The sequence below is a fragment of the Lepidochelys kempii genome, chromosome 1 (assembly GCF_965140285.1).
Source record: "Lepidochelys kempii isolate rLepKem1 chromosome 1, rLepKem1.hap1, whole genome shotgun sequence".
Classification (NCBI taxonomy): Eukaryota; Metazoa; Chordata; order Testudines; family Cheloniidae; genus Lepidochelys; species Lepidochelys kempii.
In genome coordinates, this window is record NC_136380.1 from 349,506,405 (window position 1) to 349,533,236 (window position 26,832).

A 26,832-nucleotide genomic window follows, 5' to 3' on the forward strand; every position below is an offset into this window, starting at 1 on the left:
GGAGATAGTGGAAATCACCAAAATGCAGTGGCTGTTTGGGTTCCAACTTTAACCATTCAATCTCTGAGGCCACAGGAACTGGGAGCTTTCTATAGGTTACAGTCAGTTTGGGGACAGAGAGTGGCATATAACTGCAATGGAGGCATTATTAAGTGGAAGCAGGACTGTCCTAAGTGGTCCTAGCTCCTGTCTTCAGATGGTGGATGCTCTCTCGAGTGGGTTTCAGGAAGGATGAAGACGCATCCCGAGGAGGGACCATGTAGCAAGTTACAGATGCACTCTTCTTTGAAGCTGTGATGATAAAGACTCAGCATTCCCCCTCACCTACATGTACGCTCTGCTCCTGACTAGACTCCCAAGGACGCGTCCAGCTGTAGGAACGAACGGGCCTGTCCATAGGGTTATATGAGAAGCCCCGGGTTCTCCCACTTTCGTGATCATGGTAACCCAGGTATCCTAACCAAATAATGTGGGAAGTTACATTCTGACTCCATAAGTTCCCACTGAGTTTCAAAAAGGTAACAACATTCTCTGGCCCAAACTATTCTACAGCATTGTTGTTTAACATCTGCAGTATCCCACCTCAGAGGCAGTCTTCATCACCAGAGAGAGAGAGATCTTTCTTGTTCTATTCAGTTCGGAAAAACCAAGCCCAGCACGGTGTCTGAACTGTTTAGAACACCCTTTGGAATTACTTTAAATGAAAGGAAGTTTATTAAAAAAATAAGATGGCTTCGTAATGTAAGACTCTAAAATAGCCTTGTCAAAACAGAGAGGTTAAGGGTTAAGATAAAGTTCTTTAGTCTTACATGCAAAGCTCAAATAATTGGTCAAATTTGCACCTATCAAGGTTAAGACTGGCTACAGGTCTGGTTTCTTCAATAAATCTTTTAAGAGTTATACATAATCTTGCTTGTGTAGAAGATTTTTGTTTGGTCCCTGCAAGTACCTTTGTCATACTGGGGTCAGTATTTTACAACAGATATAGTAAGGGTTGAGAACTAAGGGAGGACGTACAGTGCAGAAAGGGAGCCTTAAAGCTTCAGACTCCTCATCCGTAGGTTCTAAAGATCCACACCCAATAGGCTTTGTCTCAAAGAACCAGCTTCCACAGACAGATAAAACAATAAACCATTTGAAGCGTGACATCTAGCAACAACGTGAAATATGAGATTTACGTGGCTGTAACAAGAGACACGGGTAAATAAGGGGACTGGAGAACTGAGAGACCATACTCACACGAAGATGTAATACTGCTTGCAAAGAGGCAATACCCTCTCTCAGTTTTAATGAGCTGCCAGATTAAAATTCATAAATTTAAAAAAAGACTACCTTAGCAAACTTAACACCTTCGAACAACAGAAGTGAAATCTAATTTACTATTCAACTGGTTACTAGTAGTCTGCCGAGTAAATCAGCTCTGACAATGAAAATAGACTTATTTCAAATCAGTTTCACTTTCTAGTTTGTAAATACATTAGGGGAACACCATGTTAGTCTGTATCAGCAAAAAAACCTGAGGAGTCCTTGTGGCACCTTCGAGACTAACCGATTTATTTGGGCATAAGCTTTCGTGGGCTAAAACCCACTTCATCGGATGAATGCAGTGGAAAATACTGTAGGAAGATATATATACATAGAGAACATGAAAAAAATGGCTGTTGCCATACCAACTGTAATGAGACTAATCAATGAAGGTGAGCTATTATCAGCAGGAGAAAAAAAAAACTTTTGCAGTGATAATCAGGATGGCCCATTTTTTGTTGAAGAATTGCGACCTTTAGGTCTGAAATTGGGGGAACAATATCAGATTGCAAACAGGACAGAAGATTAGTAACCCCTTCTGCCACACTGAGGCCTAACTAAGCAGGTGGCAAAACAAGTGCCATCCTCTCTCTCTAACTGGTCAGAAAAATAGCACCGTCTAATCACGCACAGACCTGGCTATGGCGATTCACATTCATGATCTCCAGGCAGTATTATTCCAACCAAAATCTAGGAACGAAGCCACATCCACCCACAGAAGTGCCAACTTGTTGGCAATAATTTGTCTGCTTAGACACACAGGTTGCCATAACACCACCGCCCTGGCGCGTCACGCTCTGCACTGGCTCCCTGCTGCATACACGTCCACTTCAAGGCCTGATAGTCAAAGCCATCTAGGAGATCGGTCCTAACTGCCAGAGATGGCCTCTGCCTCCATATTCATGGCCTCCCACGAGAGCTTCATTCCACCTGAACAAAGGAGTCTATTAGAAGGGCGGCACACGAGTTGACTCTCCACAGGAATTGGCCCTCAACCACCACAGTCACTTCCATGAAAGAGAAAGCAGATCTCTCTGCTTTCAAAACTCGCTTCAACTCAGCTTTCCCTCCGTGTGTTATAAAAACACAATATACCCACTCTTGCCCCCACATAGCCTATAAACTGATCAGATTATTTCTCCAACAGGCTGGGGAGGGAGAGGTAATGCTATGTCTATTTCAAACACTTGGGAAGCACTTACACATTGTATGATAATGATGTAAGTGTCTAAACAGATTCAATCTTCCAACAAGGCCTTGCTCCCTGGACTGGTACAATCCACAGTTCTAGGGGGAAGAGCTGGCGGTATATATAAGAGCTGTGTGATTTAGAATTAATTCTGAGAGGAGTCACATCTAAAAAGGCTGCCTTAGATAAGAGGTTGAGAACAATGATAAGAGGAAAAATTCTTGTGGCTCCTCAAAGCCACTTACACACAGGACGCAATGTCTGAAGATATCAGTGAACCGTATTTTCCGCTTCTGCACAAAAAACAACAAAACACACAAACAGAGACAGGACCCTTTAAGAACCCTAACACACCTGTAACTGCATTAGTACAAAGACAAGCATGAAACGGATATCAGCACTGTGCAACGAACATGTGTGAATTTCATTTCTAAAATGCCACAAATAACCCCCACACATCTATTTCTACATTCACATCTTTTAGGAACTCACTGATTGGTTGGGTAAGGAAAGGAAGTGCAGCCTTATTTGCTACTGGACAAAGCCTCCCACGCACAGGAAGAGAGACTGGCACATTGCTTCCAATCTGCACCGAGTTCAGACTGAATGATTGAAAACTCAAAAGCCTCCCTCTCAAATTAAAAATTCAATGGGGTACTCACCAGGTTAAAAGCTCTGTATTTACTTCCACTAGCAGCATATTAAAATAGAAGCATTTTCAATATTTACTTCCCACACTTTATAAGGTTTACATTCTCCATTTCTCTCTGTTTAGACATTGAAAAGAAACTAGCCAGTTTCACTTTTGTGGACAGTCTGTTTCTAGTATATTTCATAGATGTCTTAGTGTTTGGGTTGCAAAAACCTACAGGGGAATGTTTTTCCCCCTTCCAAAAAGCTTTCTACTGGAATTTTGAAAAACAGTCATGGAATCATTTCCAATGGCATCAGTTTTGTAAAATGCTTGTTTTTACAAAGCCTAAATCCACGCTAAATTTCATACATCACTATCTTTTTAGCTGATTGGGAGGAAAACGTGGAGGAGGGAGAGGGGAAGTCTACACTGGAGTTAGCCTTGAAAGAATAAAGTAAATAAAATTATACTGCTATAATCCAGGTTTAATTTCACCTTTTTTAAAAAAAAAGTGTTAGTTAACCGGCATTAATACCAATCCACACGGTCTTCTGAACATCAGATGCCTGGGAACGCAGCTCTCTGTTGCAAGTATATATTGCACACTATTTTTATGAACTTGTTCACACAGATTGGAAGCTAGCCAAGTAGCAGTAAAACAGAGACTCCTCCACGGTGGAGGTCCTATTCTGAAATACACATTTATCAAATGAGCAACGATCGCATACACATAACATCTGCATTATATAGATAAAAATAAACTCAAAACCTCCAGGAGATAGCATCTTTTATTTAACTCAAAACACAGGGTGCAGATTTTTTTGGCCCAGTGGCTTCTGCATTTTGTGGTTTAAAGACCTTGGAATACTCCCTACAGGTGAGTAGACCCCAAGGCCATGCACAGAAAGTCTTGAGGTTGTGGAAAGCAAACTTCTTATAAGACACTCCCTTAGCTAATTTCCTACCCACATGCATTACATTTCTGGAATAAGTGATAGTTTAAAAGAAAAAGAAAAACAGTGACTTCTGAAGGAAGGAGCAGACGGACAAATCTGAACAGCTCAAATAAATAACCAGAGAAGCACAATGCTGACTTAGATACCTTCAAGGGGAGGAACAACTAGACACAGAACCAGACAAATCAGGGATGGCATAGTATTTACCAGAGGTGGTTACCACCCTGGGGAAAACTAGTTAGTCCCAGTTTAAAGCATTTTCTATTTTAAAAACTGTTTCATTAATGCACACAACATTACACTTAATTTTAATTACATACTAAAATCATAGATTCATCTAAAAAGTTTAATCAGTTTTACAGCTATATCAGAAAATGAATGATTGGTTATTTCATTTACCAAAGGTAACTGAAGCAGGTATTTATGAAGTCACTGGGAGGTGCACTATCTCCAATTCAACAGGTTAATCATTAACATTTGGAGGATTTTCTTACCATGCTGTATTAGGAAGAGAATATCACCAGACAGACATTTAAATTGTTTTATTTAACTAAAAACAACAACATTAAGTATTCTGGATTTTTTTCTTCAACAGCAAACATATAATATTTTAACAAAACAAGATATGTCCCTCGCTTCTCACCTTTATCTCCAGACTTCATCCCCTCGTCCAGATCTATTCCACCCCCAACAATCTTCTATTCATTGAACTTTTTAAAACTTTGCACTTTGAGAGAGAGGTAAGGGATTGACTCTGTGTACACAAATTTGCAGAGGGACAATAGAGTTATTTCTCACCTCTCTGGAGACACAAATCCAGTTTGAGAACTGCAAAACTAAGCGTCTCTGATGGTACCTTCTAGACTGAGCACTGAGTCCCATTGGGTAGATAGAAAGATTAACCTAAATAATCTATAGAGAAGCCTCTGGATCTCATTTACAAAACTTTTCTTAAATATTACATGAATATATTGTTCATACAATAGAATTAGAATTTATAATCCCTAGTCCATGATGAGATATCTTTGAGCTATAATGTATCTTAATTAAAAGTATGTTTAGATACTCAAAAAGCATTTTATCAAAAAAATCTGATTTAAATAAAATAATCCAATTTTTATTTTTTAAAAATAACTGATTTTTATCCACCCTGTTATAGGAAAATGACAAATAGTGCAGTGTTGTAAGCTTGACAGCATTAAGCAATTAGAAACACCCAGAGCTGCAGATAGCATTCTGAAGCAGAAGACCAACTCTCTCATGTAATGGATAGTTTGAGCCTATTCTTCAGTTTTGAATGGAAGTATCCAAAGCTTGAAAAGATTTGTTCTATGCTTGCTGGACACTGATGCAATTTTTCCCAGCTTCCTGATTTAAACCGGGTTTAAGCCAGTATTTACCAGCACCCTGTCCTAAAAGGGTTTTTCCTTGGGAAACTGCCAAAATAAACAGATTAAAATATTAAATAAATTTGCTTCCCATGATGATTCTAGTAAAAATGTCTGATCACATCCACTCATACTGGCTTCTCAGTTGCACTCAATCAGTAGGGCCATATCACATGACTTATGTGCCCACTGGAACCAACCAACACAAGTCAAATATCCAATACTCATAAGCCGCTGATGCATAGTCTAAGCCGCTCTATGGACTATAAAAGTTATTCAGGATAGTTGAGAATAATGAATACCAAGAAACCCTTAATTTGCTCAAAGACAATTTGTGAATGGAAAAAAAGATCTTAAAAACTCAAATTATTCACTACAAATTATTTCCCCAGTTCAGGTTACAAACCAGCATTATTTAAAAAAATAAAAATCCCCCCCCCGCCCCCAGATTGGCAAGCACTTGATCAGTGTAAGTGCTGCTTTGAGTATATACAGGATGTTGCTGAAACTCTTAAGTTGCTGGCAGGGTTTGTTAGGCCGATGGTCAACAAAGAGTTGAAGTGGCTCATGGCTCAGAGCCAATTACTTTTATTATTGAACCAACAGGACAAATCAGATTACACCCAAGGGGATTGGATTTGTTCATCGGACATGAAACAAGCCTCTTATTCCAGGTTCATAAACTATGTTGCAGCTTCAACACAAGTTGATGCACTACGGGTATGTCTACACAGCAAAGAAACAAACCAACCAAACCCCACATCAGTGAGTCAACTGGGTCAACTGACTCAGGCTCACACTATGGGGCTAAAAATGGAACGTTTATACTGCCATTTGTAGCCCTGCAGCACAACCCCGACCGAGTCAGTTGACCTGAGCTCTGTGACTCACTAACATGGTTGTTTTGTTCCCCCACACCATGCCAACGTACACTAAGTGACTGCCATAGAGAGTTAAGTTCTCAGATGGTCACAAGAAAGGGGGTGAGGAAGGCAGGGGAGACTGTAAAGGATTTTCTGTTTTTTCTATCCTTCAATTAGTTCCTCCCACAAGGTCATAATTACCCAGTGTATAACACTGTACACATAGGAGACGGGATTCTATTCCTCCCTCTGCCGTTCACTCATTGTACAACCTTAGGCAAGATAACGTCTCTCTGTCCCAGTTTCAAGTACTTTAAGCTCTACGGACGGAGTCCCACAGAACTGCTTGATGGTATTAATAAAAAAGGGCCAGTAAAGAGACGCTGCTCCTTACTACCAAGTCGAGGTAAAGTGCTTGCATTTCAGTGGTGTTTGCTGCCCTGGCTAACAGTTTATATAATGAAATTCAACTCAGAGGGAAGACTGAGAACATAGTAACGGCCAGACTGCGTCAGACCAACAGTCCATCCAGCCCAATATCCCACTTTCTGAGAGGCGGCCAGGACCAGGTGCTTCAGAGGGAATGAACAGAACAGGGCAATTTCTCAAGTGATCCCTGTCATCCAGTTGCAGCTGTTGGCAGTCTGAGGTTTAGGGACACTCAGAGCATGGGCGTGCATCCCTGACCATCTTGGCTTACAGGGCCATCAATTGCTATCCTCCACGAATTTATCGAATCCTTTTTTGAGCTGGTTATACTTTTGGCCTTCACAACATCCCAAAGCAAGGAGTTCCACAAGCTGACTGTGTGTTATGTGAAGAAGTACTTCCTTTTGTTTGTTTTAAGCCTGCTGACTATTCATTTCATTGGGTGACCCCTAGTTCTTGTGTTATGTGAAGGAGTAAATAAGACTTCCCTACTCACTCTCTCCACACCATTAATGATTTTATAGACCTCTATCATACCACCCCCCCCTTAGTCATCTGTTTCACAGAACTGGCCGGAAGCTCAAAAGGTCATCTAGTCCAGTCCCCTGCACTCAAGTATTAGACCATCCCTGAAAGGTGTTTGTCCAACCTGCTCTTAAAAATCCCCATAAGCTGAACAGTCCCAGTCTTTTAAGTCTCTCCTCACATGGAAGTTGTTCCAGACCCCTAATCATTTGTGTTGCCCTTTCTGTACTCTCTCCAATTCTAATTAGGGTTGTCAATGAATCGCAGTTAACTCACGCGATTAACTCAAAAAAAAATAATTGTGATTAAAAAAATTAATTGTGATTAATTGCAATTTTAACTGCACTGTTAAACCATAGAATACCAATTGAAATTTATTAAATATTTTGGATGTATTTCTACATTTTCATATATATTGTATTGTTTTGTAGCTGAAACCAAAGTGTATATTATTTTTTTACAAATATTTGCACTGTAAAAATGATAAATGAAACAGTATTTTTCAATTCACCTCATACAAGTACTGTAGTGCAATCTGTTGTGAAAGTGCAGCTTACAAATGTAGATTTTTTTGTTACATATCTGCAGTCAAAAACAAAACAATGTAAAAATTCAGACCCTACAAGTCCACTCAGTCCTACTTCTTATTCAGCCAACCACTAAGACAAAAGTTTATTTACATTTACAGGAGATAATGCTGCCCTCTTATTTACAATGTCATCAGAAAGTGAAAACAGGCATTTGCAATTCAATTTTGTAGCTGGCATTGCAAGGTATTTACTTGCCAGATATGCTAAACAATCATATGGCCCTTCACGCTTTGGCCACCATTCCAGAGGACATGCTTCCATGCTGATGACCCTCTTAAAAAAAGAATGTGTTAATTAAATTGATCACTGAACTCCCTGGGGGACAATTGTATGTCCCCTGCTCTGTTTTACCCACATTCTGCCTTATATTTCATACTATAGCACTCTTGGATGATGATCCAGCACATGTTCATTTTAAGAACACTTTCACTGTAGATTTCACAAAACACAAAGGTGGTACCAATGTGAGATTCGTAACTGACCCAAGGCCTTCCAAAATCTGATCTGAACAGGGTGTAGAGCATGCTTTCAGAAGTCTTAAAAGAACAACACTCCAATGCGGAAACTACAGAACTCGAATCACCAAAAAAGGAAAATCAACCTTCTGCTGGTGTGATCTGACTCAGATGATGAAAATGAACATGCGCCGGACTGCACTGCTCTGGATTGTTATCGAGCAGAACCCGTCATCAGCATGGACGCATGTCCCCTGGAATGATGGCTGAAGCATGAAGGGACATATGAATCTCTAGCAAATCAGGCACATAAATATCTTGCAACGCCGTCTATAACAGTGCCATGCGAACATCTGTTCTCACTTTCAGGTGACACTGTAAACAAGAAGCGGGCAGTATTATTTCCTGCAAGTGTAAACAAACTTGTTTGTCTTAGAGATTGGCTGAATAAGAAGTAGGACTGAGTGGACTTGCAGGCTCTAAATTTTACATTGTTTTATTTTTGAATGCAGTTTTTTGTACCTAATTCTACATTTGTAAGTTCAACTTTCATGATAGAGACTGCACTACAGTACCTGTATTACATTAATTGAAAAATAGTATTTCTTGTTTGTTTGTTTTTTTACAGTGCAAATACTTGTAATCAAAAATAAATATAAAGTGAGCACTGTACACTTTTTATTCTGTGTTGTGATTGAAATTAATATATTTGAAAATGTAGAAAACATCCAAAAATATTTAAATAAATAGTATTCTCTTATCAACAGTGTGATTGTGTGATTAATCACGATTAATTTTTTTAATTGCTTGACAGCCCTAATTCTCATATATCTTTTTGAAATGGAACAACCAGAACTGCACACATATTCAAGGTGCAGGCATATCATGGATGTATACAGTGGCATTATGATATTTTCTGTATTCTCTAACCCTTTCGCAATGGCTCCTAACATTTTTATCTTTTTTGACTGATGCTGTACATTGAGCAGATGTTTTCAGAGACTATCCACAATGGCTGCAAGATCTCTTTCTTGAGTGGTTACAGCTAAGGCCTTGTCTACACTGCCACTTTACAGCACTGCAACTTTCTCGCTCAGGGGAGTGAAACCCCTCCCCCCCCAAGCGCTGCAAGTTTCAGTGCCGTAAAGTGGCAGTGTAGACAGCGCTCCCAGAGCTGGTAGCTATTCCCCTCGTGGAGGTGGGTTTTGTTTCGTTTTTTTTTTTAATACCACTAGGAGAGCTCTTTCATGTTCAAGTGCTGCATTGCTAGTGAAGACATGCCCTAATTCAGGCCTCATCATTTTGTATATATAGTCGGGATCATGTTTTCCTATGCGCATTACTTTGCATTTATCAGCATTGCATTTCATCTGCCATTTTGTTGCCCAGTCACCAGGTTTCGTTAGAGCTCTTTGTAAGTCACTGCAATCTGCCGGAGTCATTTTACACAGTATGTGTACACTGCATTTAGACACCCACAGCTGGCCCATGTCAGCTGGCTCAGGCTGCGGGGCTGTTTGGGATCAGGCTTGTCTGGGACCCTCCCACCTCGCAGGGTCCTAGAGCCTGGGCTTCAGCCCAATCCTGAATGTCTACACCACAATTAAACAAACAGTCACCCTGAGCCCCTTAGCCCGAGACACCTAGCACAGTCCAGCCATAGACTCTTAATTGCAGTGTAGACATATCCTTATTGTCTGCAAACTTTGCCAGCTCACTGTTTACCCCTTTTTCCAGATTATTTATAAGTATGTTGAACAGTGCTGGTCCCAATACAGACCCCTGGGGGACCCCGCTATTTAAAGCTCTTCATTTTGAAAACTCACCGTTTATTCCTACTCTGTCTCCCATCTTAAACCAGTTACTAATCAGCGAGAGGATCTTTCTTCTTATCCCTTGACTGCTTAGTTTGTTCAATAGCCTTTGGAGAGAGACCTTGCCAATGGCTTTCTGAAAGTTCAAATACACTATGTCCACTGGATCATCCTCATCCACGCTCGTTGACATGCTCAATGAATTCTAGTAGATTGGTGAGATGTGATTTCCCTTTACAAATGCCATGCTGACTCTTCAACAACATACCATGTTCAGATGGGTCTGATAATTCTGTTCTTTACTATAGTTTCAACCAGTTTGCTTGGTACTGAAACTAGGCTTACTGGCCCATAATTGCCAGGATCACCTCAGAGCTTTAAAAAAAAAAATTGGCATCACATTATCTATCAGTCAGCCATCTGGTCCAGAGGCTTTATTAAGTGACAGGTTACACACCACAGTTAGTAGTTCTGCAATTTCATATTTGAGTTCCTTCAGAACTCTTGGGTGAAGACCAGCTGGTCCTGGCGACTTCTTACTGTTAAATTTATCAACGTGTTCCAAAACTTCTATCGACACCTCAGTCTGGAGCAGTTCCTCGGATCTGTCTCCTGAAAAGAATGGCTCATGCTTGGGAAAACAAGGTTTTGGTTTCAGGAAGATCACTGCAACCTGATGGAAGGCAGGTGAGCTCCTAATGGGACTTCTGGAAGAGCTGCAACAGGTTGCAGTTAGTCTGGAGAGAATAGAGGAACATTTTCCATCTAACCACCTAATTTAGGCGCATTGTACAGAAGAGGCCAAAGAGACTTTTATAGTGGTATTTTCAAAAGGACGCTCATGGTGAACGTTTTGCAGCTACACCTCAGCAAGCTTTTCACTAGCATGGTCTAAATCCTCCTATTACTCTCCGCAACCCAGGAGAGATGAACCATCCATTTTAAAGTGTTTTGCTGCTGCATGACTCACTGCTACACACAGCCCTGAAACTGCCAACACCACTGAAATCGACTAAACCCTCTTTTACAACACAGCCTGGTAAGAGCTGAGTGTGTGTAACCCACCAATAATTATGCAAGGGATTAGTACTGCTTATTAAACACAAACCAACCTCACCCCAGACAGTCCCAAGCTACGTCCACTCTCTCGGCGAAGAAGGCTCATTAAATCAAATGTGAGATCTAGTCCAGCCCCACCACTCACCTCCTATGACTTCGGGCGAGTCATTTCGTCTGTGTCTCATTGTCTCCGTTACGTGGCAATAGCACTTGACTTCACAGGGCTATTAGAGGATTTAATTAATTCACATCTATCAAGCACTTGGGAAGTCTGGATAGAGATGCTGAAGAGTGTGACGTATTATTCCTCAAACCACAAACTGGCAGCTGGAGGAGGTCATACTACTATTGTTAATAGAGGATTAATTAACTTTCAACACCATTCCACCCCTTTGAGGGGGACATTATTATTTCCCTTTTAACACAGAGGAAAAGAAGATTAAAGCAGTGAGATTCCCTCTGTGGCCTGGACAAGTCAGATGTCAGAACAAAGAAGATCTATCTAACTATAAAGTTCACCTCTCTCTAACTGGTAGTTGAGAGGAATCCTGTAAAGAATGGTTTAGACCAGTGGTTCTCAACCAGAGGTCTGGGGTCCCCTAGCTGGCCACGAGCAGGTTTCAGGGGGTCTGCCAAGCAGAGCCAGAATTAGACTCGCTGGGGTCCAGAGCAGAAAACAGGAGCCCCACTGCCTGGGGCCGAAGCCCGGGGCCCTGCGCCCTGCCACCCGGGGCTGAAGCCGAAGCCTGAGCAATGTAGCTTTGTTGGGGCCCCTGTGGCATGGGGCCAAAGGCAACTGCCCTGCTTGCTACCCCCTCATGCCAGCCCTGGCTTTTGTATGCAGAAAGGCAGTTGTTGTGGCACAGGTGGGCCGTGGAATTTTTATTGCATGGGGAGGGGGAGGGGTGCATAAATAAAACGTTGAAAACCCCTGGTTTAGACTAATGACTTGCTATGTTCGGAACGGAAACTAATTCCACCCCAATCCACTCACTGGACCAAGACCTTTAGCGTTTGGAGGAACAGCTCAGGAGCCTCCTACAAAATCGTGAGTGAGAGAGAGTGTGAGAGAGAGAGAGAGAGATCTAAAAAAGCAACAGAGCCAGCCGTGCTGTTAACCTGGAGGCGAGCTAGGTTCTCAAGGAAAACATTTGCACTACGACACGCGAAACAGAGAGCACAGTCCGCAGCTAGAAAAAAAGATTTCTGAAATCGCTGGAACAACGAGCTCTCATGAGAGGAGATGCGAGAGTTATGTCTCTATAAGGGGATCCTTTGAAATAGGTCTATCGTCTTGCTAGAAATCCTATCTGCCCCACTGTCTAAGCAGTAGTTTCACAGAGAAATGCTTGTTCAGTCACTATGGATTGCTTTTTAGTGACAGTAACTTAGGTGGGGGAGTCATGCAGAGGGAATAGTTACAGAGCGATCAATTAAGCAAGAGAAGGAAGATAACAAAGGCTAAAAAGGAAAACTGTGGCCCACTAATTTATTACACCAGGCAACCCCAGATAAATACACATATGAATCATAACCAATAGGAACAAGGCTGGAGCCCAAATCACAAATTTACAACAGGGATGGGACCAGATGATAAACCCCACTGAAGGGAGAAGTTTTGAGCAGGAGATTTGACAGCCGTGTCTGCACTTCTTGATGAGAGATTCTGTAAATTAGAGGGCAAACATAGTACAGTCTACAGAGTCCTACAGAGCAGTCAGCCGGCTGATGCCATTCTCTTTAGTGTAGTGGTGCAGCCCTCAGGGACTTCCAGTCCCAAAATTCAATAAGTCATCTTGATAGAAAGCAGCTCTCCATAGGCTTCCCTCAACTGTTTTTAGTCACGTATGCCCACTCTGGTTTTGTACGGTTTCCCATTTTGCCCGAACGCCTGAATGAGCCTTATTCAACACAGGTCAAAAACCCACCTGTAATGATCACCACACGCACCGTGCTTGTTCTCTTTGTACTGTACCATAACATGCAAGTCTGTCCCCTCAGATTGTTAGCTGCCCTCTAGGGTAGAGATGTAGTAGTTTAATATAGCTCACCTGAGAAAAGCATCTGACTTTGTACTTACAAGTTTAGCAAAACTAAACACTTCTCTTGCTCACATTTTACCTCTGTGTGAACATCCCCAAAATCATTTCTAGAGCAGATCTTTTAGGAGAACACCCAATCTTGATTTTAAAATTATCACCGACAAAGAATCCACCACAGCCCTTGGTAAATGGTTACAATGGTTAATTACTCTCACTGTTAAGCTCATTGTTTGCTGCCATCCTCTCGTTAGTGAGGAGGTGCAGCCTGCAAAAATGACAGGTATACAACACTACGTTTCAATCCGAGTAGAGGCAGTATGCATACTGGGACCTGTCGTCTCCATAGGCTGAAACTCTTATAATACCAGCGAGAGGCAGCACTCAATTTTATGGAAATTAAGTGCAAGTCCTCAGACTCTTGGAAAGTAACCAGTTTGCTCTTCAGCTGGAGTATTACTAGTTACCCAAAACTACACAAATTTGATTCATCCTTTTACTCGATCTTTCCATTTATCAGAACCTGTGGAAACAGTCATAGCTTGGAATGTCTCTGAGATATCTAGGCACTCAGCTTCGTCCCACTACTTCCCATTAAGTTAACAAGGAAAATATTTGTTCTCTGTCACAAAGGCTTAAGAACATACTAGCCCATAGAAAATTTGGAGCAGCAAGATTGTTAGACTGGTCAATTCTACTACTGCTGCCTAGGTCCTAAGTAGTAGTAAAAACTGACCGGAATACTGGAAAACTTACCGGAAACTCAAGTTGCACTGCGATTCCTTGGAAACTCTGAGCAGCAGCCAAGGACTTTGGGGGAGGATGGACCACACAGGAGAGAGGAGCCAACCACAAGCCAAAGTCAATACAGGAGCACCACTATAGGTAAGTTTGTGTCACGGCTTCTGTGTAAAGGTCCACCTTTCCAAGTCTTCTGTAATCAACATGCTTAGTTGGAGTCCTTTGAAATCAGATGTGTATCAGAAAGGTGCAGGGTAGGCTTAATGACCCAATGTTGAGGTTATTTGAGCTAGGGGTTGCAGAGATTACATCCTCCCCCCCCGCAAAATTAGCCATTTTTCAAAAAGTTTCTAGGTAGGTCCCCTTCTCCCCCTGAGCCAGAGATTGGTCTCAGTCAACTGAGTTTTACCCATGGCACCCACTAAATCTATGGGGGACTCAAACGGAGAACGGTATTTGAGAAAATGTAAACTTGTGCGTGCACAAGCACCAATACAGAAAAATGGTTACAGGGTTTTCATTCCTGTCATTTTATGTTTTAAAGCTTAACTCTTGTAAGTTCTCTAAAATCCAATCGGTTATTCAGATTGCTCTAAAATTTGGCTTGCCTTATAAGGGGCATGGGTAGCATTAGTGATCCAAATGTGGGGTCATTTGACAGAGGGGTTCCCAAGTTCCCTACCCAAAACAGTTTCCTGCTGCTGCTAGGTCCTGTTAAATTAGTGACTGGATGAATCACACCTCTGAGACTGATGGGCATGAACTCACCCTTCAATGAACAAAACTAAAGGTAAATTAATCACAAGCCCCCACCCAAGACAAAAGGAGTTTTAGACTGACTGGCTGGATGTTGCTATGATCTGAGTCATGGGTGGCAATTTTATTGTGGGTGGAAAGAAATCTGAGTATTTATGGAGGAAAACTGGACACGACTGCTTGCTGGGAGGGGAGTGATATTAGGAGGCAGAGTGGGGGAATAGGGAGAAAGGGGAAGGGTGTCAAGGGAGAGGAGAGTGGTTGGGGGCTCAGGTGAAGGAGGTGCTGGCGCTAGAGAGAGTGGAGGGGTGGGACACTGGGAAGAGAGACATGGAAGTCAGTGGCAGGGAGAACAGGGGCAGCGGCACCTGTCAGCCCCAGTCTCCCATCCCACGTGTGCACTCAGATCTGAGGGGTTCTTGCCTCTCTGGGAGTCTGAGTCCCTTCGCTGCCCCCATATATGTGCCAGGATCTATCGGGGTTGGACCCACCTCACGTGAGCCAGACAGGTTCTGGGGAAAGGCTTACCCTTTTGGGAGGGACTGAGGCCCCCTCCCTGCCCCGATCTGAGTCAGGATCTGGGGTAGTCCTGCCTCTTTGGATGAGGAGCCATGAAGAGGTATACTTCATGCGGATCACAGGCACTCAAGCACCCAGGAGGGGGACGAGAACACCCACTGAGATTAATGGAGCAGGTCACAGTCTCAGAGCTATTGTATTCACCTCCATGGGGTGTTCTCATTGAGGTGAATGGGCCATTTCACACCTTTCAGAGCCTGCAATGCTGCAGATGGAGGTATAAAGGAGGCCTTGCTCTCCATCATCTCTATCTTCCTGTGGCCTGGGCTACACTATAAAGCTAGATGGATACAAGGCAGCTTACAGCGACCTACCTGTGCATGTGTCAACACTCAACTGGTCTCCCACTGATGTAACTGCAAAATGCCCCATTAAGCTGACTGACCCCTGGTCTATACTGCAGAATTACTCTAGTATAACTACATCGCTCAAGAGCGTGAATAAGTCACGCCCCTGAACACAGTTACCGGTGTAGACAGTCTCTCATGGAGTGGGTTCACTAAGCCATCAGGAGAAGCTCTCACCCGTCATTTAAAGAGTGTCTCCATTAAAGCGCAGCAGCTGCACGGATGCAGAACTGTCTGCGTAGCTGTGCCCTGAGCAGCCCCATCTCCCCGAGCAGCATAGAGCCACTGCCAACACGCACAGGTTGACGCAGTGCGAGTGCACACGATCTGAACCGCCCTCCAGCACCTGTCCCACAGTGACCACTCTGGTCACCATGGTGAACTCCGCTGCCCCGGGGCTGCGTAGCCTGGAAGCCCCCCTCCCCTTTAAAGCCCTGCAAATTTCTGAAATTCCTTTCCCTGACTCAGCAAGTGCACCTCCGAACTCTCCTTTGTTGAGTGCAACTGCCAAGCTGCCCATGCTCCAGACACTGGATCTCCTGGGCCTGTGGGGACAAAAGGCTCTGCAGTCACAGCTCCGGACCAGCCATAGAAATGTCGACACCTACGAACAGATTCCTCAGGGGACCCAGGAGAAGGGATCAGGAGCAGTGCTGCATGGAAGCCGAGGAACGCAGCAAACATATCAGAACACCAAAAGAGATGCATGCCATACTCAGCTAAGGCCCCGCAAGTCTTCCCTGCACACCCCCGTGGATACCTCCAAGGGGCCCAAGTCACAGAGCCCTGCCGGGAACAGTGAGAAGGTGGTGGTGGTGGAGAATGAGGAGTTTGGGGGACAGACGACTGGGGGATCCAGCTGTGCAACGAGCCAGGACCTATTTTTGACTCCACCGCAGTCCAGCCAGTCGGGCATGGGCAAGCCTGGTGCAGGGGAAGGAACCTTGGGTAAGTGTAAATTTTCAATTGCAGGGATGGTGCCCCCAAAGTAGCAGGACACATTTCTGACTCAATAATTTACTCGAGAGGTAGTGGTACAACCAAGAGGGACAGTTGGTACCTGCTTTTCATTCCCCACTAGAGACTTAGGCGGGAGAGAAAGGGGCATTTGGAGCAGTGTGTCTATGGACACAGGGATGTCCCTTGAATCCTCCTGCAAGATCGACGAAACTTTCCTGAAGGCAATCTGCAATCCTCTGCTGAAGGTTTCTAGGAAGGGCTGCTTTATTTATTTCTTCCTCCCACATTACTCTGCAATAACTCCAGCAGGCACCATTGCTGTACATAGGCTAACAGCATATGGGCCCAGGCAGCTTCTGGATACCAGCAGTAACTGCTCTCTCTGCCTTTGTTACCCTCAGCAGTGAGATACCAGCTAAAAATCAACCCCGTCTGTGGAAAATGGCACCAGTATTTAGTGTCAATGTCCTATACTAGTAGATTGATGCAACCAGCCAATTCCCTCCTCATTGCCCCAGCCCCAAGTGGGCCATACTCAACATGGCTGGTGCCGCACACAAGCAATCCCAAGCAGAAGTGAGAAGATAGTGCCTAAAACTTTAGGTGAGCAAGAGGAGTGAGTTTGGCAGCTTAAGTTTGGGTAGTGAACAGAGTGACAATGGTACCTCTGGATGTTTTATCTGCAGCTGCTGCCATTGTGGCCTTCAGGGGCTCCCTCTCCACACCCATGGAACAGCCAAGCCAGATAAGGAAAAGATAGACGACGACTTGGGATTTCATGTTCAATGAAATCTTGCAAGCCGGTGCTGGACTGGACTGTGATCACAGGGCCTGGGGGATGAACGTTGTGGACAGCCTGGAGAAGGCAAGAATGGAGAGAAGAGAGACCCAGGAGTCCAAGTATGAAAAGCAGAGGAAGATGCACAGGACATAACAGGGCTTCTCAAGCAGCAAACCACAGATGCTAGCAGGCTCTGGGGCACCTGCACATTCAACAACCCGAGGCTCATGTGCCTCTGCAGCCCACTGTAAAAACTCAATATAGAGACCATCCCTAAACCTCCCTCCAGATTCCATGTGGCATCAGGGGTCACTGAACTTCCCCCACCACTCCACCCTGAGGGACATTAAAGACAATCACAGGTTCAGATACATTGACCCGTGAAAGCCATGGTTGTGTACCTACATGAACATAAGTGTTCTTTCCTCTTCATAGGTTCTGTTCTCAAAATTTATTAAGTTTTTAATGTATTTGTTTTAAAACAGCATGGAGTTGGTGGGGTGGTTTGTTTTTGTAGATCCTTTTTACAGAATAAAATTCTATTATTTGGAACATAATTCATCTTTATTAGTTCACAACACATGCTGCTGAGTGCTCAGCAGTTCTGAAAGCGGCCAGTTACCTGTTACTGCACACAACTCATAGGATCAGTCACAAACAAAATTAATAGGTGCACTGACAATGTTATATTCCTACATGCACAGCAACCACCACACAATTCCAACCAGGCCATAAAAAGAGCAGGGCCTGGTAGAGTATACAACACATGTTACTGTGGCTCACTGTTAAAAATGGTCTTTCACAGCCTCCCTGAGCCGGATAGCTCCGTGCTGAGTTCTAATATCCCTTGTATTTGGCTGTTCAAATTCAGTAGACAGCCACTTCACCTCCGCCCTCCACCGGCAGAAACTTTTCCCTCTTTGCTTCTCAGATATTATGCAGGACAGAGCAGGCAGCTATAACCACTGGGATATTTTTCTCACCAAGGTTCAGTCTTGTGAGTAAACAATGCCAGCGTCCCTTCAAATGACCAAAAGCACTTTCAACTGCACCTGCCGAGCTGGTAGTTGAATCCTTCCTTGGTGTTGTCAAGGTGACCAGAGTATGGCTTCATAAGCCAAGGGAGAAAGGGGTACGCTGAGTCCCCAAGAATCACTATTGGCTTTTCAACATTGCCAGTGGTAATCCGCCAGTCAGGAAAAGGAAGTCCCTGTTTGCAGCTTTCTGAAAAATCCTGCATTCTTAAAGATGTGAATATCATACGCCTTCCTTGATCAGCCCACACTGATGCCGGTGAAACATCCCCGGTAATCCACCAGACGGCATAACCATAGAAAAGTAGCCCTTTCTGTTGACGTACGCTGTGGCAAGGTGGTTTGGTGCCAACAGAGGGACGTGTGTGAGGTCTATCGTCCCTCCTGCAGTTTGGTATCCCCACTGCTGCAGATCCATCCATACACCATGTCCTGCACACTGCCCAGAGCCACAGTCCTGCATAGCAGGAGACGATTAATGGCCCACCACACTTGCATAACGGCAACCCCCACGATGGATTTTCCCGACTCCCAACTGACCGGTAACAGTCTGAAATTGCAAGTTTCCACAGTGCAATTGCCACTCACTTCTCCACTGTCAGGTAAGTTCTCATTTTGGTGTCCCTGTCCTGCAAAAGGGCTGGTGCAAGCTCGGCACACAGATCCAGGAATCAGAGTAACAGCCGTGTTAGTCTGTATTCGCAAAAAGAAAAGGAGTACTTGTGGCACCTTAGAGACTAACCAATTTATTTGAGCATGAGCTTTCGTGAGCTACAGCTGTATGTGTGGAGGAATGTGGCCTTATGCATCCGAAAGTTCTGCAGCCACTGCTCATCAACCCAAACCTCCATTATAATGCGATCCCACCAGTCAGTGCTTGTTTCTCAGGCCCAAAAGCGGTGCTCCACCATCTGCAGCTGCCCCATGAACGACACTAACAACCTAGACTTGGTTCTTGCTATGTCCCACTGCAACCTGTCCTCCAAAAAATCATTACCAATCGTTACCCCATCCACTCAGTTCTTCTTGTGGATCTTCAACTACTGCAGGACCGTGCATCCTGTGCTTGCTACACTCATGACAGTAGTGCAGAGCTGTGCAGGCTTCATGCTTCTGTCTGAGACGGCAGACAGTGAGGAGTGTGCCACGGGTTTATGGGATTTTGAAAAAAGGTACAAAAATGATGGGATACAGATATTATGCTATGGAGACAGTTGCAAACTTGGGAAATTGACCCTGTGCTCCCATTTACCACTGTGCAGCTCATTTTGGCCCCATCATGCATTGCCAAAATTTCCCAAAAGACCACCTGCTGGATCATGGCGAATTGCAGTGAGATATCTGCCCGTGGTGCACTGCACTTCATTGACACAAGCTCTCCTATTGAGTATGTGCATCGCTGAAACATGGAGCCAAGAACACACACAAGCGATGTATTACGTGTGGCAGCTGTATGGTGATGTAACTTGAGTTGACATAAGTTTGTATCATAGACATGGCCTGTTTAAAGGACAATGTGCTCTAAAATCTGCACATTTGCATGACTTTTCTTGAAATGTGTTATGCTTTATGGGAGTACACAGCAAGGTTAGTGACCCAAATTTCAAAAAGTTTTTGGGTGGATTTTTCTTTGCACCAAGCTAGAGGAAAAACTAGTGCTGTGATGTGGGTCAAAATGGTCTCAATTGGTCAGTTTTACCCAAGATAGCGCATGGCACCCACTAAGTCTTTGGGGAACCCAAATTGTGAACAGTATTTAAGACCATGTTCACTGCTTTGCTTACATAGATGTGTAGTCTGGAAGAATACAGTGTGCATGCATCAAAGAGAAAAGGCATGAGAGGAGAGGCATGAAAGGCATGCAGCCACTTTATGCTTGCAGGGGTAGTTTTAGGGAACATGCCAACACCACTGCCCATGGTGAACATCCCACCACTGATGTTTCAAGCCTGAACCTTTGTAGACCTGTGCAACGAATATGTAACAACCTACGTTGCTTGATACGAAAAGATGTATGTTTTGTACCCTCTGATGTGAGCAGAAAGGGAAAGAGCAGCATGTGTACCTTCAAGATCCAGTACGCATCTTTTCAATGCCTCCACCATTTAGCGTGGGTACATGTACCATGCGGACTGAACCTGGAGTGTATCTAAATAATTTCCCGTCAGCTCCAGGGTATAGAAGGAATCCTGAGGGTGAGTGAATGGGTTGTAGAAGGAGGTGAAGAGCTTGCACATTTCAGCAACTGGTGTTGGCAGAGTAAAGGTGTGTGTTACTGGGGTGCATTAGAGCATTGCTGAAAAAGGGTAGGGTTAAGGTTTCCTGGGCATCCTTAACTGTGGATTTCCTGATTTTTAGAACTTTGAGATTTACTCAACTCAACACTCTTAACAGGTCGACATACTACCAAGGAAACTTCACTCTTTATGAATATAGCTTTTTTGCCACTGAATTAGAGTATTGGTCTGTTGAGTTAAAAATATCATCACACTACAACAGGCCCCAGCAGAGACTAGGGGCTATTAAAAGATTACAAAATGGGCCAAGCAGATAAGGGGAAACAGTAGGCATGATAAAAGTTTTAACACAGGCCCATGTGACATTATCATAAGCAAACTAGGGAAATGTGAGTTAGATGAAATTACTAGAAGGTGGGTGCACAACTGGTTGAAAGACAGTACTCAGAGTAGTTATCAATGGTTCACTGTCAAACTGGGAGGATTTATCTAGTGGGGTTACTCAGGAGGTCAGTCCTAGGCCCAATACTATTCAATATATTCTTTAATTACTTCAATAATGGAGCGGAGAGTATGCTTACAAAATCCGCAGAGGACACCAAGCTGGGAGGGGTTGCAAGCACTTTGGATAACAGGATTAGAATTCAAAACGACCTTGAGAAATGGAAGATTTGGTCTGAAACCAACAAGATGAAATTCAATAAAGATAAGCACTTAGGAAGGAAAAAATCAAATGCATAACTACAAAATGGAGAATAACTGGCCAGGCGGTAACACTGCTGAAAAGGATTTGGTGGAGGGCACAGTGGATCACAAAGTGAATATGAGCCAACAATGTGGTGCGGTTCAGAAAAAAGCTAATATTCTGTTGTGTTTTAACAGAAGTGTTCTGTATAAGACACAGGAGGTAACTGTCCCACTCTATTCAGCACTGGTGAGGCCTCAGCTGGAGTAGCGTGTCCAGTTCTGGGTGCCACACTTTAGGAAAAATGTGGACAAACTGGAGTGACTGCAGAAGAGAGCAACAAAAATGATCAAAGGCCTAGAAAACCTGATCTAGAAGGAAAGGTTAAAAAACACCCGGGCACATTTAGTCTTGAAAAAAGATAACCAAGGGGGAACACGGTAACAAGTCTTCAAATATGTCATATGCTGTAATAAAGAGTCAAGTCAAAGTTTCCCCAAGCCAATGGCTCATTGGGCTGATGCATTTAAGGCACGTCAGTTTCACAGCCAACGGTACACAAGGACACAAGTACAATGTGGCCAGCATCACATCCGACTGCCTATGACTGCCCTAATCCAATGGATCAGATACCCATTTTGCAGTTGGGTGAACTGGAGGTGGCCCTTCTGTGTCAGATCACGCAAAACTCAAAAGTCCCTTGAAAAAGGTAGGACAAGATGTCGTCAGCTTAATCTGCAGCAAAAGAGATTTATTAGATATTAGGAGAAACTTTCTAACTATAAGGATAGTTAAGCATTAGAGTAGGCTTCCAAGGGAGACTGTGGAATCACCATCATTGGCCAACCTGTTCTTAAAAACCTCCAAACACCTCTCACAGATGGTCTAGGTTTAATTTGTTCCTGCCTCAGCACTAGGGGCTGGACCTGATGACCTCTGGAGGTCCCTTCCAGGCCTATATTTCTATGGTTCTAACCCATTCCCAACAACCAGGAAGCATTGGGTGCAGACAAGACAATATCCTTGAATAATGACAAGACTGGCAACACTTTATATTGGCTTCTAGCTAGTAGATTTAGCCCTCTGACTAATGTCTTGTAACACCGTCCGGACCTGCCTAGTATCAATCCCCTTGAAGATTCAGAAGCCAGGAAATAGTACAGTACTCCAAACTTATTGATTAGTTGAGAGTTTCCCAGCATGTCACTTACAGGGTCCTTAAATGTGGCTTGTAATTGCCATTAGATCTGCCATGTTAGATACAGAGATAGGCTCCAAGAAGTTGCCAGAAAGCTCAGGCCAATACTTCTTGGAAGGGGAGAAGGGAGTCAAATAAGCAGTGTTGAATTGATGCATCTTATCAACAACACAAAAGAAGGGATGTTTATAATCCCCGCAAAAATGAAAACTCAAGAATTTGTCATTCACATTTCCTCCTTTTCAGACATTGCAAAGATTGTGCAAAAGAAGGAGAGTCTGCCTTTCCTGTCCCCCATTAAGGAAGTATGCTTCCCTGTGAATGCTCAGGGAGGAAGAACAGGTCTTTCTGTTTCAACAGACTATTTTTGAAAGAAAGACAGAAAGACAAAGCCTAGAAAAATTCACTCACCAAGTTGGAATTTTACAGGGAAGAAGGGGAAAAAACAAACACAAAAAAACCCAACAACACTATTTAGAAACCTAGTGGAACTTTCTGGGGGCTGCTGATAGTTTGAGAACTTTCTTTGAATACTGAGGAGGGAGGGAAGAGAGAAATCCCTTCAACAATACTTAAAATTAAACAACAAGACGATATTAAAATTAGGAAAATAGGAGAAAAAAATCACAATATTGCATAGAGTTTGAATAGAACCAATAAAAGGTTACGCATCTAAATGTAAGAAAAGCAGAAGTCTGGATCTAGACAGGAGATAATGGAAGACTTTAATCAACACTATAAACTGACAAGACAAAAGAGGAAGTCTGAGTAGAAAAGCATCAACCACAATACAATACATGATCAATACCACGGGTATTTGTAGCAGGTCTCATCAATAAATTTTTAGGGACTTTCATGGGCCAATTTATAATTATGTATATATTAAGTTTCTCTCTAGTTAATGCATCCGATGAAGTGAGCTGTATCTCACGAAAGCTTATGCTCAAATAAATTGGTTATTCTCTAAAGGTGCCACAAGTCCTCCTTTTCCCTATTTAAGATACAAAGCAATTTTTATATTTTTATAAAAGAATAGATCTGTTAATAAATAGACTAAAAAGAAAAAAAAGAGCCATTACAAAGCAAGACATCTCCGTTACGAATAAACTATTAAGACAAAACCACAACAGCAATCAGTAGAGGAAGTGAAGTCTCCCCCTGCTGTCACAATTCACAGCAGCTGAACAGGGCCAAACTACAGGGGAGCTCCGAATTGGAAAAGTACTGGGGTGGAGTCCTAAAGTAACACACTGTGACCCATGTCTGTTTATCTTGCTATCAGGGCAGAGAAAATTGCCTACAGTGAGATGCAAAATCAAATCTTTCTTACAATGGTAAAATAATCCGAACGGTTAGACTACATAGCAAAAATTAGTTTGCTTTACTGTATGTCCTCAACTATACATTTTATCTATTTTTAACCACAACTTGCATATTAGCAAAACTTTTTGTTAACTGCTCCTGAATTTCAGATTCTAACCGGTGTAACACAGTGTAATAAAAATCCTTGTATGTCAGTATAGTACTTTAACACGAGGTTCTTAACTCCTGTTAGTAAAAACGTACGTGTCACAAAAAATCTAGCATTATTACAGAACAAGCAGTATCAACATCAAACCCCCGATCTCACTTCAGACAACACAGATAAGAGGAGAAAATATGCAGTTCTTTCTGGAACAAAGAGATTCTTTCCTTTCAAATATCTGGGACTCCTGAAGGCAACAACTAGAAGCCTGGACTCCGATCATATAAGCTGCAGTCTCCAGAACTTGAGGACTCGCCTGCAGGGGCCAGGGTATATTGTCATTTCCATGCCCACAGAGCTGGTAAAGATCAGCAGGAGCGAGCTCAGGGTTGTTTGCGGTCTAGCGCCACCCCAGATGGCTGCAGTGATCCCTGGGACTCCATAAAGCCCTTTCGGATGCTGGGGGCTGGGACGCCCCAGAGAAACACGAGACTGCTCTGGTTTCAGGCTGGCGAGCAGGGAGGTTCAGAAACCGGAGCCCAGGGGCAGGCTGCTAACCAGGAATCTCGCAGGAGAACCAGTGCCCAGGGCTCCCACGTGGAGCCAGCTCGCCCCCCCCCCCAACGCAGAGAGGGCCCGGCGCCCCCTCCCTGTCTCCGGAAGGGGGGAGAGGCCGGGCCCGGGTCCGTCCCCGCCCGCAGACACATTCAGCCCCGGCCTGCTGCCCTCCCCGCACGCGTGGCGCGGACCCGAGAAACCCAGCCCCCGTCTCGGGCCCGGCCCGGCCCGGCGCCCGCTGCGGGACCCAGACCCCGGGGAGGGCGGTGAGTCTCCCGGTCCCGGCCGCTCCGCCCCCGGCCTCCCCGCAACACGAGGCCCCCAGCCGGCCGCGCCACAGGCCTCCGCGCGGGCCTAGCCCTGCTGCCAGGCCTCCTCCGGCGCACGGGGCCCGGCCCGGACCAGCTCCGCCCCCAACGCCAGCCGGCGCCGCGCTGGGGCTCGGGGAGCGCCAAGGCCGGCCGCGCCGCTCCCAGCCCCTGGCCGGGGCCGCCCAGGCTCCGCCGCCCGGGTCCCCCTCGCCGCGGCGGCCCCGCGCCATGGCCCGTCCCGGGCTCCCCCCCGCGACCGCCCGGCCCGCGCAGTTCCCCAGGGCGCGCTCCCGGCCCGAGGCCCCGCCCGGTCCTCCAAGGCCCCGCTCCCGACCTCTGCAGCTCCCCGGGCCCCGCTCGCCCTCGCCGAGCTCACCCAGCGCCACGGCCCGGCCCGATCTCCCCGGCCCGGCCCCGCTCCCCGGCCCGGCTCGCCCTCGCCGAGCTCACCCAGCGCCACGGCCCGGCCCGATCTCCCCGGCCCGGCCCCGCTCCCCGGCCCGGCTCGCCCTCGCCGAGCTCACCCAGCGCCACGGCCCGGCCCGATCTCCCCGGCCCGGCCCCGCTCCCCGGCCCGGCTCGCCCTCGCCGAGCTCACCCAGCGCCACGGCCCGGCCCGATCTCCCCGGCCCGGTCCCGGCCCCGCTCGCCCTCGCCGAGCTCACCCAGCGCCACGGCCCGGCCCGATCTCCCCGGCCCGGCCCCGCTCCCCGGGCCCCGCTCGCCCTCGCCGAGCTCACCCAGCGCCACGGCCCGGCCCGATCTCCCCGGCCCGGCCCCGCTCCCCGGCCCGGCTCGCCCTCGCCGAGCTCACCCAGCGCCACGGCCCGGCCCGATCTCCCCGGCCCGGCCCCGGTCCCGGCCCCGCTCGCCCTCGCCGAGCTCACCCAGCGCCACGGCCCGGCCCGATCTCCCCGGCCCGGCCCCCCGACCTGCCCCCGGCCCCCGCTCCCCGACCTGCCCCCGGCCGGCCAACTAGTCTCCCAAATGCGGCGCGGCCCGGCCCCGCTCCCCGGCCCCCCGACCTGCCCCCGGCGCGGCCCCGCTCCCCGCTCACCGATCGCTGCAGCTCCCCCAGCCAGCAGCTCGCCCGCTCCTTGCCGCTCGGGTCCGGGTCGTGGTAAAGCGCCTGCACCGCCTGGTACACGAGCTGCAGGCTCGGCTTCCCCGCGCTGCCCCCGCCGCTCTCCATGGCTCCGGGTCCCGCACAGGCCGCTCCGCGCCCGGCCCCAGCCCCTCAGCAGCCGCCGCTCCCGGCCGCCGCCATCTCCTCGCCCGGCCGCGTCCGTTACCGGGAGGGGCGGTGTCACCCCGAACGCGGCCCCCCGGAAGCGCGCGGCCCGCGCCCCGCGTTCCGCCCGCCCAGCCTGCCCGCCCGCCGCTCGGATACGCGGCTGCGCAGCCACCCCGTCGGGCACCGCCCCCGGCGCGCTTCCGGCCGGTGCCCCCGCCACACCTGTCCCCCGCACCCGGAAGTGACCTGCGCTGAGAGGCGGGAAGGAGGCGCCCCTCCTGCTCGGGCCCCCCTTGCCCAGCCCCGCGGGCCGCTCCTCCGAGTAACCCCCCGCGACTCCCCCCGGCCGGGCCCGTCACCTTCCGGGGCGGCGGCCTAGACCCGCTCACAGCCCTGGGGCGCCGCCAGAGCCCCCCTTCCCGGCCGGCCCCCCGCCCCCCAACCACATCTGGGGCCTGCCCAGCCCTCAGCCCCGCTCCAGCCCCCCCCCGCCCCCCAACCACATCTGGGGCCTGCCCAGCCCCCAGCCCCGCTCCAGCCCCCCCCCGCCCCCCAACCACATCTGGGGCCTGCCCAGCCCCCAGCCCCGCTCCAGCCCCCCCCCCGCCCCCCAACCACATCTGGGGCCTGCCCAGCCCTCAGCCCCGCTCCAGCCCCCCCCCGCCCCCCAACCACATCTGGGGCCTGCCCAGCCCCCAGC

General features: G+C 46.5%; 1 protein-coding gene across 2 annotated transcripts in view; it reads right to left on the bottom strand.

Annotated features, from left to right (window-relative positions):
* Positions 1-26,241, bottom strand: part of TNPO3 (transportin 3) — an 84,525-nt gene extending 58,284 nt beyond the window's left edge. Inside the window, exon 1 of one of the 2 annotated variants that reach the window (XM_073328965.2) lies at positions 25,956-26,241. In XM_073328965.2, coding sequence (XP_073185066.1) covers positions 25,956-26,090 — 135 coding nt within the window. In that variant the 5' untranslated portion in view covers positions 26,091-26,241. The remainder of the gene's footprint in view (positions 1-25,955) is intronic. The other variant, XM_078851200.1, reaches the window with a different exon arrangement.
* Between the last annotated feature and the right edge of the window lie 591 nt (positions 26,242-26,832).